This window comes from Leptosomus discolor, chromosome 5 (genome assembly GCF_034619465.1).
Source record: "Leptosomus discolor isolate bLepDis1 chromosome 5, bLepDis1.hap2, whole genome shotgun sequence".
Classification (NCBI taxonomy): domain Eukaryota; kingdom Metazoa; phylum Chordata; class Aves; order Leptosomiformes; family Leptosomidae; genus Leptosomus; species Leptosomus discolor.
The window spans coordinates 18,115,445-18,128,981 of NC_141395.1; the positions used below are offsets into that span (position 1 = coordinate 18,115,445).

Genomic DNA, 13,537 nt, shown 5'->3' on the forward strand with positions numbered 1-13,537 from the left:
GCTCTCCCCACCCCTGCTCCCACCAGTGCCTGCCCATGCCTGGCTGGCATTTGCATCCTCCTGCCCGCACACCTGCCTCCACAGCCCCCTCTTGCCAGCCAGAGCCCCCCCTTTATGTCACAGCCTCCCCACAGGCATGACCGGCTGGGTGGCCACAGTGCTGGCTTTGGGAAGAGCTCGGGGTCCTGCTCCCCAGTCTCTCACTCCAGCAGCAGTCGTGTCACCAAGTCAGGGGTCTCATGCCAGAGCCACGCCAGCCCCTCCAGCCCTGCCCGTGCTTGGGCATCCAAGGCATACAGGGGCTGGTTTTGGGTGCCACCCTGCACCCGCAGTCAGGGCTAAAGGCAAGGCACTGTCCCAGTACCTGGGTCACCCTCCTCCCAGCTGCCATGTCCCAGGGGTGGGAATGGCATTACCTGCCCTCCTGCCCAGCAAAGGGCTCTGGGGCCCCTCTCCTAAAGGGCCCCCAGTGGGTGCAGGCAGGCTGGGAGCCCCATGGAGCAGTCTGTAGCCACGGGCTCTCTCCTCTTCCCGCTCCCTCTCATCTATCAGACCTCTGTCATTAGCTAATTCTGCACACGCACACGCACATCACACGCACACACACAAATAGCAGCATGTGGATCCAGCCGGGGGCACCCCCATGTCCGGGGGGGACCTTTCATGCCTCTCCCCTGCCCCCAGGGGGCGAGGAGGGGGCAGTGGGCATGGAGGAGGTACACCAAGGAGCCCCGGTGCCCCCCAAACAGGAGGTGGCTGTGCCCCAAGCAGGCAGGACTGGAGGCAGCTCCCCACGGGCATCCAGCTTTGGGAGGGGGTGCTGGCCCCCGGTGAGCTGCCCCGCAGCCACCACCTCTGCCAGCAGCGCCGGCCATGGCCGAGGCGCACCCTCAGCTCTCTGCCCGGGGTACCCCCAGCGGGTGGAAGCTGTCAGGGGGCAGAAGCAGCTGGCCTAGGCGGTAGAGCAGCCCCGAGTACCAGTGCACACCATCCCCCTGCACCCCTGGCCACCCCACCAGGCTGTGGTAGAGCCGGAGCGGCCAGAAGGCCAGCTGCGCCAGATGTTGCTCCTGCACCAGGGCGAAGCATGAGGCCACCACACCGTCCACCACCAGTGTCCCGTGGCGTGTCAGCGGGGCATAGGCTCCCATGTCCCTCCGGTCCCGCACCCCCACCACCTCAGCGGGCTGCCAGCCACCCTCTGCCACTGCCACCAGCACGAAATGTCCGGGGCGCACATGGCTGGCGAAGGTGGGGCGGAAGCGGGCAGCGGGTGCCGAGGCATTCTCAGCCACGAAGAGCAGGTGGGTGGGCGTCAGGGCCAGGCGCCGGGGCGGCTCCCGTGTCTCGATGACGTGGAAGGAGGTGAGAGCACGGGGCTCCTTGTCCAGGAAAGCCAAGAAGTCACTGTAAGTGGGTCTGCCTGCCCCGTCCATCGCCAGCACCCGCTGGCCTGGGCGCAGAGCCCACAGCGGCATCCGGGCACCATCCTCCAGCGTCGCCAGCGCCCGCCCAGGGAAGCAGCCCCCCGTCTTCGCAGCGGCTGAGTGCTCTGCATGGGGAGAGAGAGGACAGGAGGGTTACCTGTCTGCCAGACACCCAGCATCACCCTTACGTGATGCACAGAGACCCTCCCAGGCTGCCCAGCTTTGCCCACCCAGGGATAACCCTACTCTGGCATCACCAATGTGCACATGTTGCCTGCACACCCCCAGCCACCAATACACCCTCCCTGAGAGCCTGCTCCCCCAGCCACCATGTCACTGGGGGTGGCACTTGGGGGCTCGAGCCACACATGGCAGCACCTGCTCCTCACTGTGGTGCCAGGGTGCTGGGACTGCTCTGCAGAGCCAGGTCCCAAAACCTGTCTGGCAGTGGGAGCAGGGCACAACCACAGCCCCAAAGCAGTGCTGGGGGGCACCCAAAGCTCACAAGAGGGGAGGCAGAGCCCTGAGCCAGTGGCAGGCTGAGGAGCAGAATGCCCAGTCACAGTCTGCATGCCCACAGCATCCCCATCCCCTGCAGTGCTGGGCCTGGGTACCACTGGGGAGAATGTCACAAGGAATGGTGCAGGGTGCAGTGCCCTGCCCCAGCACTGCAGCACCGCTTCACCCTGCGCTGCAGCCCTGTTCCCTTCTCCCACCTGCTCACCCCTGCACCACTGATGCCAGCCGACCCTCTCACTGAGCTGCAGATAGATGTCACAGCCTGCGGCCATCACCAGGCAAAAGCCACCAGACTCCTGGGCAGGGCTTTGCTAGCAGTTGTCACAGGGTAAAGCACTCAAACTCTCTGGAGCTTGTCCCCTGGGATGGTGGCACAGTGGTCCTACCTCTCCCCAGATGAAAAGATGCAATAAGTCACCAAGTGTCTCCAGGGGCCCATCCTGGCACTTAGCAGGGGAACCCTGGCTTCTGAAGGAGCAGTGCTCTGCTCCCACAGCAGCCCTGGTCCCCCAAAGTCCCTCTTAGTGTTTATATGATGCCCTCCCACCATCTGCCAGGGGCATCTCATCTAGGGTCCTGCTACTGGCCCTGCATGGTCCCAGCCTTGAGCTCCCAGCCCCACTCAGGGCCCTCTCCCAGCTTCATCTCTAATTGCTGAGTGTCCCCATCCTGATGGCACTGCCCCCCATCAATCCCCAGCTTTGGGTAGAGCCAAATCCCAGCCCCCAGGCCCATGAAGAGAGGCATCCATCTCTGGGACAGAATCCTTTTATTGCTCAGATGAGGTGCAGTGTCCGCCCCGTGCCTGCCCCAGAGGCCAGGTCCCAAATCCTGCACCCCGCATCCCTGGGCAGGTGGCAGAGCTGTGGGGAAGGGCTGGCTGGAGGGAGAGAGGGACACCTGGCAGAAGCAGGGGACACAGGCGCTGGGCATGGAGGGGTGTGCGGATGCAGGGAGGGACCCGAGGAGATGCAATACATACAACAGGCCATGTGGCCATCCGTACAAAAATAAAAGCCATTTACTAAGAGTCAGGGACAGCCCGGCTGCCCTCTGTACACAGCTCTGTAGGGGTCAAGATAGGCACCCCACAGCCTCCACCATGCACCCTTGGGCTCCCCGTGGCCTCGGGGATAAGTACGAGAGACCCAGAGCCCTGAGGAGCCGTTGTGGAGCGAGGCAGCTGTGGCCAGCCTCCAGAAGCCCTCCAGGGTCTGAGGGCGGCAGTCTGCTGCCTAGGTCACAGCATCCCTCTTCAGTTGGTCCAGGGGAGCATCCCAGGATTCATGAGCCTCCATCCTTCTCCAGGGGCACAGCCCCACTCCTCTGGCCAGCCCCAAGGCTCTGGGGTCAAGGTCCTTGCTTCGGAGCTTGGCCTCACTGCTCTGGCCAGCCCCACAGGGTGCCCCGGGGCATGGGAGCCCTGGTCCTTCGCCCACGCTTTGTCCCTCTTCTTCGGGGGCGCGTCGCTCCCTCTCTGCGGCGCGGTCGCCCCACCTCCATCGCCGGCCGCCGTCGCGCCAGTCCTGGCATCGGCACGGGGGAGCGGGTCAGCGCGGGGGGCCAGGCTGGCGTCTGGGGGTGTCAGGCCGTTGGCCACGGGCTAGGGCGGTAGGACAGGCAGAGTGCGGTGGGAGCCAAGCCCCGGGGGGCGGGGGGGGACGGGGGACACAAGAGGTGCGGGACAGCGCCGTCCGCGGCACCACCGCGGCCCACGGGCGTGCGGGCATGTCTGCGGGCACGTGTGTGCAGCCGCAGCCCTCTCCCTGTGCGTGCGTGTGCAAGCGCTCCCTGGGCGTGCGTGGGCGAGCGCTCCGTGGGCGTGCGTGGGCGAGCGCTCCACGGTCCTCCGGCACGGCGCCGGTGCGTGTGTCCGTGCAGCCGCCGAGGCTGCCTCTGTGTCCACGCAAGCCCCCCCCCCCCCCCCCCCCCCGCCACGGGCAGAGCCTTCCCCAGCCTGTCGCGACACGGGCACGCAGGCGGGCTGAGCCGGTGGCCGGTGCCGTGCGTGAGCCGCTGCTGCCCTCTGCCGCCCGCAGCCAGCGCCGCCGCTCCGGGCTGCCGCCCCCCGGGCAGGGAAGCTTCTCCCCGGGATGGGGAGGGGGTTGGGGGAGGTTCGCACCCCACGCGATCCCGTCCCGGCCACGGACAGGGCCTGAAAGCAGCGGTGTCCCGTCGTCCCCCACCCATCACTGCACCGCACGGGGGGGGAGCAAACACCACCAGCACCCCTCACTCCAGTCCAGCTGCCTCTGTCCCCAGCACCCCCCAGCTCTGCTCCCCTCTGCAGAAGACCCTGCACAGCAGAAATCTGACCCCAGGGCCCTTCCCTGCCTGGGTGTCCCTGTCCCCGGCCCTGGCCAGTCCGGGCTGGACAGATGTTGCTGTGACAGCAGGAGCTCAAGAGCAGCCAGTGGTGGACAGGGCTGAGCGTGGGCAGCTGGGCACCAAGGGACTGCAAGGGCAGAAGCAGGGGAGACAGATGTGGTGGGCAGACTGGTGAAGAAGGGTACATGGGGTGGGAAAAGGAGCGGGGTAGAGCAGAGTGGGGTCAGGAGCTAGATGGGGAATTTGTCCCATAGCACCGCTGGCCACAGGTGTCTGACTCACTCCTCACCTGACCGTCTGCCCCAGGTAGGGAAATCAGGCTGCCAGAGCGAGCACCCCCCCCCCCGGGAGCAGCCCACCCAGCCAGCCAGGCTCCCCGGGCATACCACAACAGGGGGGCCGGCCCCTGGCCCTGCTCACTGCCCCCCGCCGGCCTTACCTGACTTGACGGAGCAGTGGATGTGCGCCTTGGACTCGTAGTAGACCCAGTCGAAGCCAGCCTCCACGGCCAGGCGAGCCAGCATGCCGTACTTGTTGCGGTCCCGGTCAGAGGTTGTGATGTCGACGGCTCGGCCCTCATAATGCAGCGACTCCTCCGAGTGGTGCCCGTCTTCATCCCAGCCCTCTGTCACCCGCAGCTTCACCCCCGGCCACTGATTCATGACGGAGATGGCCAGGGAGTTCAAACGGTCTTTACAGCGCTGCAGGGCAGAGGGGAAGAGTCAGTAAAAGCTTTTTGGAGGGGGGCGGTTAGCTGCCTGCTTGGTAGGTTGTATCCCACCATGCTTCCACGCAGGCTCTCTAGGTCCTCAGACCCTTTTGGGACTGGTCCAGCAGAAGAAGATCTGAGAACATGAGGTGCCATGTCCATCCCATGCCCTCCAGACTCTCAACAGTGCCTGATACCTCACTGTTTGACACAGCAACTCACAAGGGTGTGCACCCCAACACGGTACCTGTCTCCTCCTCCATCTCTCCCCCTATTCCTGGCTCACTGGGGAGCCTGCTGGGCAGCACAGCCTGGGCTGGGCTGAAACACCCTCTCTGCCCACAGGAGACCTGCCCTGTGCTAGCACTGCCTCAGGGGCTCGCAGCTGACAGGAGGAGGATGCAGGAGCTGAGACCCTGCTGCCTCCTGGCTGGGAGGATTCCCCCAGGGTCCGCAGCACTGTCCCCAGGCATAAATGAAACAACCTGCCCCATCCTCAGCACAGCTCTGCTTGGTATCACTCCTCAAGTCCTGAGGCACAAGGACACAGCGCTGGGCAGCCTCATAGCTTCATCCAGCCTCCACTCATGTGGAAAGTGCCAAACCTGCCCAAGAGCTCTGTTGTGCTGGAGCAGAAAAGACATGGGGTAAAGCCCCCTCCACTTCTCCCAGCCACAAGGGCTGAAAAGCCAGGGCTGAGGAAGAGCAGCAGATCCCAAAAGCCCCAGGCCTGGTGGCCACAGAGTTCACACGAGCAAGGCAACTGCCCTGCCTCATCCCTCCCTCCTGCAGCCCTCCCCAGCAAGCAGAGGGATGCCAGCCCCGAATGCCCATGCCGCAGCCCTCTCAGCCTCACCCTGCGCTGCCCGCTACCCCCAGCCACACCTCAGGGAGGGACCAAGCCCCTGCGCTTTTGTCTCCCAAAAGTACAGTCCGCATTTCTGGTCCCTTCCCTTACTGCAAAAGGGATGGAGGAGAACTAGAAAAGGTGTAGGAAAAGCAACATGGGAGCTTCTACACAAAACCAGGTGAACGGACTAGGACTGTGCAGCTTGGAAAGGAGATGCTGGGGGGTCCCAGAGAGTGCTATAAAATCAGGGCGAAGGACAGAGCATTCATGGTCATGCATGAGGCCAGTTCTGGGAAGCATTAAACGAAACGACTGGGCAGCAGCCTAAAAACCAGCCACTGCAAGGGACATTTTTGTGTGATGCCCAGCTCAGCGCTGGAACTCACCACTGCGGGCTGTCGTGGGTCGTGAGACACAGTCATGGCAAGCACGACCCAGGGCTATAAAACCCAATGCTGGCTACACCCACCCCCAGGCTCGGAAATGCTCCAGCACTGCTTCCACAAGGAGCTGCCCCCCCCCCCCCCCCCCCCCCCAAAACATGGGCCTTCACCTTATCCTCAAGCACCTGCTCCCATCCTTAGGGGGTGGGTGCTGCTGCTCTCGGGAAAATCCACTTGCACTTGGCAGGGTCTGGGCCCCGGGAAGGGCAGTGCCAGGCAGGCCTTTGCCCCGCGTGGGGTGGGGGAGCACCTCTGCCCTCCTCCCACAGCTCCCTGGGTGTGGGGAGATAAGCCAGGAAGGTGTTGGACAAACAGTTGCCAGGTGAGGGGAGGAGGAGGGAGGGGAGCGACTTTTGTCCCAGTCCAACACCACCGTGGTGCCACTTGGCACATGGCACAAGCAGCTCCCAAGGTCCCCAGCCCCATGGGGACCCTGCAGAGAAGGGCAGCAAGAGGGTTCAGGGCTGGAGGCAGGCAGGGAATCCCTGATGCCCCCCCAGCCGTCACTCCAGGAGTCCCCTTGCTGCTCCCATGCCAGCACCCAGCTCTGGGCACCCCTCCTGCTCTCACTGCCAGCCTTTCTGCCCTCCAGGGGCACAAACACCAGAGACCCTCCAACCCCTGTCCCCCAGGCAGGGACCCCACCTGCCACCAGCAGGACCCATCTGGGCTTCCTTGTCCCCTGCATATGCCTCTCCCAGCGCAGCCACAGCCCAAGGGTCCCAAGTCCCCCACCCTGCCCGGGGCAGCACCCGGCTGCCTGCCTGCCTGCCCGGCTGGGCCCAGGGCAGCAGGCAGGGCCCCGGAGCACCCTGCCCCCGGGCTGCCGAGACGGGCGGCTCTGCCTGTGCCTTTGGTGGCCAGCAGGTGTCAGAGCACGGGCAGGGAGCGGGCAGGGACCGGCAGGGAGCGGGAGCGATGGGCAGGGAGCGGGTACCAATGCACAGGGAGCAGGCAGGGACAGGCAGGGAGCGGGAGCGATGGGCAGGGAGCGGGTACCAATGCACAGGGAGCAGGCAGGGACAGGCAGGGAGCGGGAGCGATGGGCAGGGAGCGGGTACCAATGCACAGGGAGCAGGCAGGGACAGGCAGGGAGCGGGAGCGATGGGCAGGGAGCGGGTACCAATGCACAGGGAGCAGGCAGGGACAGGCTGGGAGGGTTGGGGAGGGAGCAGGTACTAACGGGTGGGGAGCAGGCACCGGCGGGCAGGACAGCACGGCAGCAGGCAAGGAGCAGGCATGGATGGGCAGGGAACAGGCAACGATGAGGAGGGAGCAGGGAGGGATAGGCAATGACAAGCAGGGAGCAGGCGGTGATAGGCAAGTGCAAGCAGGTGGGGATGGGCAGGGAGCAGGCACAGGAGTCAGGGAGAAGACAACAACGGGTAGGGATGGCCAGGGATAGGCAAGGAGCAGGCAGCAACGGTCAGAGAGCAGGCATGGGCAGCAGGGAACAGGCACAGATGGGCAGGGAGCAGGTAGGGATGGGCACTGCCTGCCCAGGGGCTCTGCTGCGTGCAAAGACAGGTAGGCAGGGACCAAGAAACCCATGGGCATCGGCTGTCTGTCAGCTCTGTGCTTGCCAGGGGCTGCAGGGAGAGCCCACCTCCTCCCCACACACAGCCCAGAGGGGCTGCAGCACCCTCAGGGAACAGGGTCACCATGCCTACCTGTGTGGCATGGTCCCCCTCCTGCCTGGGGGTGAATACAGAGTCTCACAAGGCGATGGCAAAGATGTGGAAATGCCACCGTGGCCCATGGGCCCTGTGGGGTCCAGGCTGGAGTGGGATGTCCAAGCTCAACCATGTGGCACTGAGCCCTGGTCATGGCTCACCAGCCCCAGCGCTGTTCTGGTGCCCAGCCAGGGGGCTGAAACGCATACAAAAGGCATATAGCAGAGTTTGGGAGGAAGGCAGGTGGTGACACTGTGTGACAGGGGGCACAGTTTGTCCCTGTAGTGGCACAGGTAACTGGGCACCCCCAGGCCACATGCAGGACGGGGCCCCATGCCACCACGCTGAGCTGAGTGGCTCTGTGCTGTCCATGCACATCATGATAGAGACCCTGGGGGTGTTGGGCTAGGCTGAGCAGAGATGTTCTCCTCACTGACCAACATCAGCATCTCCCTTCTTGTGTCCAGACTGAGAACAGGACCATGTCCTGTGGGGGAAGCCAAACCCCTTTAGGGAAAGCAGTAGGTCTCGAAGGAAGGGCACAGCTCCAAGACAGGGCACAGTCAGCAGGGACACCAGGACCATCTAAGGAGAGGTACGCAGGACACTCAGGTGTGATGACAGTCTCAGCAGAGGGGTTGTTGATGGAATACGTGTGGCCACAGCTACCCCCATGTCCAGAGCCTGGCCAGGAGAAGAGGGGTTCCACTAGTACCTCCCCCCGAGGTGAGGTTTCTCCCAAAGGAAGCCAAGAGTCCTATCCCAAGGTCTCCATGAGAATTTCCTCACCATTGCAAGGATGGTCTCCATGCCAGTTGGGCCAACAGTGGCTGCAAGGGGTGATGGCTGGGGTAGGGAGAGGCTTGGGGTTGGGTCTCCATGAGGGCAGGGGGCCCAGGACATTCCTGGGCCAGGCTGCCGGGGAGAGGTGAGGCGGGCTCTGCCTCCAGCCTTATCTCAGCACCTCCGAGTGGGACCAGCGAGAGCAAACACACTGGAATTCTTGAGGAAGATGAAACGATAAAGGAAAGGCAGGCAGAGAGCAGCACTACCCACCCCCCCAAGCAGGCGGCATCTTCCGGCTGCCTGGGACACCCAGACCCTTGGACTTGGGGAAAGAAAACAGGTTTGAAGTGAGTCAACAGCAGTAAAAGCCAGTGCACTGGGGGAAGGGACAAGGAGTTGGGTCAATGGCCTTTCCCAACTCACAGCAACACAGAGTATGGTGCCAGAGCCAGAGCTCCCATGTCTGGGGGCAACTCCCACAGCCAAGGGAACACAGGACAAGCACAGAGAGCTGTGGGGTGGCAGCAAGCTACCAGAAGTCATGTCACCTCCATAGCAATGGGGACAATTCCCTGCAGAGCTGCCCAAGGCACCATGGTACCCATCTGTGCAGGGACATGTGGTGGCCAGGGACCCTGCTGGGGTAAGAGCCCTCATTTGGGCACCTTAAGAAGACCAGGGAACTTCCAGGTACCTGCCAATGAGGCAGCGGGACATGGAAAGCCTGGGGCTGGCGGGTGGGACACAGAGCCCTCCCTCTCCCAGGGGTGCCGAGGGGAACTGGCTAGTTTACGGCAGGTGGTGGGAGCACTCTCAAGAGCAAACACAGCCAGAAGCACTCTCCTGCCTCCAACTCAAGCAATACGATGTCACCCACTTCCCCACTTCCCTGACACATGGACCAGCAGAGCTCATCCCCTCCTCAAGTATCCCTGAAGCTGTTCCCCAGGGGATGCAGGCTCCAGCCCAGCCCCAGGGCTCTTTACCAGCAACCATGACTCGTGCAGCTCCCCAAGCTTGGTGCTGCCTTACAAGGGGTCTCGGTCCCTCTGCTGCAGTACGTAGCCCGAGAACTGCCCTGGGCCATGCCCCTTGCGCTCGGGGACCTGCCCCAGGGGCACACGAGGTTGCAGAGCTGTCTATCCAGCACCCGAGCAGCTTCTCCTCCCACTCTTACCAACACTTTGGTCAGTACCATGGCCTGAGCCCCACTCAGTGCCTACCACCATGGCCACCCACGCACACCCACCCACCAGCCATGGACTGTGGGGTGCAGTGGTCAACGGGGCAGCCCTGGCTCCCCCTCGCCTCCCCCAGGAGCTCGCTCAGGCTGTAACTCAGTGCTGAGGCTGGTGGCCAGGTTTCTTAGCAAGGCCGTGCAGCTCCTTATCTGCATTCCTGAAACCCTCAGGCATTCTCCTGGCAATATTAAAACACAGAGTAACCTTCGTCCAGCATCACCCCCTCCTCCGCTGCTGTCCCCTGTCCCCCTCTACCCCTCCTTCCTGCTGGCCCAGGGCACTTGTAAGCTGAATGCAACAGGGCATTTTCAATAACAGGTTGTCCTCGTCCCCGAGTGCAGCAAGCTGAGGGCAGCCCCCACTGGGCACCCTTCACCATCCCACACAAGACACGCAGGAAGAGGGGGCACTGAGGCATGGCACAGGGTTTTGGCAACAGTGCGGACAAGGTCAGCAAGGGCACTCCTGGAGCCCAGCTTGCAGCTCTGCCTACTCCCCTCCCTGCCAGCACACCGGGCTCTGCTCTGTCCCTCGGCTCCAACAGGCAGGCTGCCTGCTCTGCCAGCTAGTAGGCAGAGCAGAGGGGCAAGGGCAGGGTGGGTGCAGCGGGATGGGGTGCTGCCCGATCGGGGAACAGCGCAGCACGGCACTGCCAACTCAGGGGTGGTTTGGCAGGATGCTGCCAGATCAGGGGCAGTGTGGCACGGCTCCGAGGGCACCAAGGCAGGCTGCTGCCAGCTTGGAGGGCAGGGTGCTGCCAGCTCACGGGGCAGCAGGACATAGGTTGGGGGACAGCAGGGCCGGGTGCTGCCAGCTCGGGGGACAGCAGGACATAGGTTGGGGGACAGCAGGGCAGGGTGCTGCCATGCCGAGGCACAAGGGCACACCTCGGGGTGCAGCAGGCATGAGTGCCACAGGCTCCGAGAGGCAGCGGGGCAGGGTGCTGCCATCTCTGGGGACAGGGTGCTGCCATGCCGAGGCGCAGCATGCTGCCGGCTCCGGGTCCGACGCGCCCAGCCCAGCCGAAGGAACAGAGCTTCGCAGCGCCCGGCGGCGAAGGGAGCTGCCCGCGCTGCACAGCCGGCAGCCCGGGCCGGGCACCGGGATGCCCGGGGCAGGACGGGGAAGCCGCAGCAACGGGCTCTACTGGTGACCCGCAGAGCGGGGCGCTGGGCGCTCCCGGGCAGCCCCGGTGCCCGCAGGTGCCCGGCGCGGGGGTAGAAGCGGGCGGCGGCGGGGCCGTACCTGGGTCATGAGCCTGTCGGCGCCGGTGTTCTCCTCGTCCTTGAAGATGATGTCGGGGTTGTAGTTGGGCGTGAGCTCCTTGAAGCGCTCCGAGTTACGCGCGATCTTGCCCTCGTAGCGGCCGCTGGCCCCCAGCGTCTTCTCGGGGACGTTGGGACTGAACTGCTTGTAGGCGAGCGGGATGAGCTTGCGGGGCGGGCGGCGGCGGCTGCCCACCACCCTGCCCGGCCCGCAGCCGCGCACCGCCGGCGCCAGCAGCAGCGCGCACCCGCTCAGCAGCAGCAGCAGCCGCGCCGGCTTCATGGCGCGCCCGGCGGCCCCGGGGCGGCCCGGGGGACCGGCGGCTCCGGGGGCCCCGCTAGGCTCGGCCGCCGCTCCCGCCGCCGCCCGCCCCGGGGCTCCCCATGCGGCGCGCAGCCGGCGGGCAGGTGCCGGTGCCGGTGGCGGCGGCGGTGGCGGCGGTGGTGGCGGCGGCGGTGGCGGCGGGGCGCGGCGGCTGCCCGGCGCGGGTGCGCTCCGGCTGCCCGGTGCGGCGGGCTGGCGTCGGCCCGCTCTGAGCTGCCGTGGCCCGGCGGCGGCAATAAATAGCGAAGGGCCGTTTGTTTTGGCAGGCGAGCGGCCGCTTGCGGGGCGAGGGGCTCGGTGCTGCCGGAGCCCCCCGCGGTTTGCGCCCCGGCGGTCAGCGCGGCGGGGCTGGAGCCGGAGCCGGAGCCGCCGCTGCCTCCGCTCCCCGGGCAGGAGTGAGAGGGGAAATTGAAGAGATCCGGGACCGGGAACCGCCAGGACCGCACCCTGCCCGTGTCCCAGCCTCCCAGCGCCCTCCCTCTCTCGCCTCCTCCCCGCGGAACCTGCCCCGGGCCGCCCGCAGCCTCCTCCCCCCGGCTGAGCCCCGCGGCCCGCAGCCCACCCCGCCGGGGGTGCCCGCCGCCACCTGCCCCCCGGGGCAGCCCAGCCACCGCCCCGAGGCGCGCCCGGCCCGCCGCACACCCTGTACCCCGCTCTCCCGCTTCCCCGGGGAGTCCCGCGGGGGCTCCCCCGCGGCGGCGTGGGCGCGGGGTGGCACCCCCGGGGCTCCGGCCCCCGCCGCGCCGCCTGCTTGCCAGGGGCCCGGGACTGCGGGCGGGGATCAAACAGAGCAGGGAGGCAGCTGGTTGAAATTTAACCACAATATTCTCGCTCCCCATTGTTTCCAGGGAGGCCCGATATTTCCACAACAGGATTATGGCATCTGATTAACTCGCTGAGACAACAATGAGGGGCTGGGATGGGCTTCCCCTTCTAGCTGCCAAAAGGGGAAAGTAAATACAACACCCTGATTTCAGGAGCGAGGGCTTGCAGGGCCCCCCTGGTTCTCCCCCAGCTGTGTGCTCAGGAGGGTTCTGGTGCGGCTCTGCTTGCACCCCCTCTGGCTGCCTAGGACCTTCCCAGGTGAGGCAGTGCCTTGGGGTGCCCCTGCGCACACAAGTTTCTCAGGGATGTCCCCTCGCCAGCTCTTCGGGGGGCGCAGGGCATGGGTCACTCCTAGGGATACACAGAGAGGCCAGACTGGAATAGCCTGCCCAGAAGTCCATCTCTGGCTGCAGGGCTGGGCTGGCCTCAGCAGGACCAAGCAACCTGGGCAAGACGGATGCAGGCTGGGAAGCCAGCAGCACCCACAGGCTTGGGATGCTGCTATCCTGTGGCCTCAGTGGACCATTTCCTTTGCAGGAGCTGCAGGCAAAGGGCCGCTGGCCAGAGGTCTCTCTGTCAGGTTTTTGTACTCAGTAGCCACACTCCATCAGGTTTTTGTACTGATTTTGGGTACTCAAAACCCAGAGTGCAGAGCCTCTGTGAAGTCCTGCCACTGTGCAGGATGGTGAGGCTGTCCCACTGCTCCTGCACATGATGGAGCAAGAGAGTCTGGCCAGCAGCCTCAGGCCACCCCACTTCTACATCTCTTCAGCTGATCCTTCCAGTGGAGCATCCTAAGGGCATCGGCAGAGAGACCAGAGGGAACGTGTCAGAGCACCTCTCCCCACCCTTGCCCCTGGCTTTTCAGGGCTGCAGAAGGTGCACAGATTTCTGTGCATCACTGGCACAGGAAAATCAGAGCCTGGGCTAGGTCCACAGCATCCTCCAAGCTGGTTCATGCTCCCACCAAAGGAACGCGCCCAGCTTCCCACTTTGCTCATCACTGCAAAGGAGTGGGGAACAGGACCGTCTGGGATGGCACTGGGTCCATGGGGTGCAGCACACCCCCAGGGAGAAGTGCCCTATGGCTGCCAATGACCCAAACCCAAACCTCCAAATAACCTCTGCAGCCTTCCAGCGTGCAGT

General features: G+C 64.9%; 1 protein-coding gene across 1 annotated transcript; it reads right to left on the reverse strand.

Annotated features, from left to right (window-relative positions):
* Positions 1-890: 890 nt before the first annotated feature.
* On the reverse strand, positions 891-11,524 carry IHH (Indian hedgehog signaling molecule). Its single transcript, XM_086465533.1, has 3 exons — positions 11,222-11,524; positions 4,714-4,975; positions 891-1,552 (listed from the first exon to the last, which is right to left on the reverse strand). Exons 1-3 carry the CDS (start codon positions 11,522-11,524, stop codon positions 891-893), a joined length of 1,227 nt encoding a protein of 408 aa, XP_086321659.1.
* Between the last annotated feature and the right edge of the window lie 2,013 nt (positions 11,525-13,537).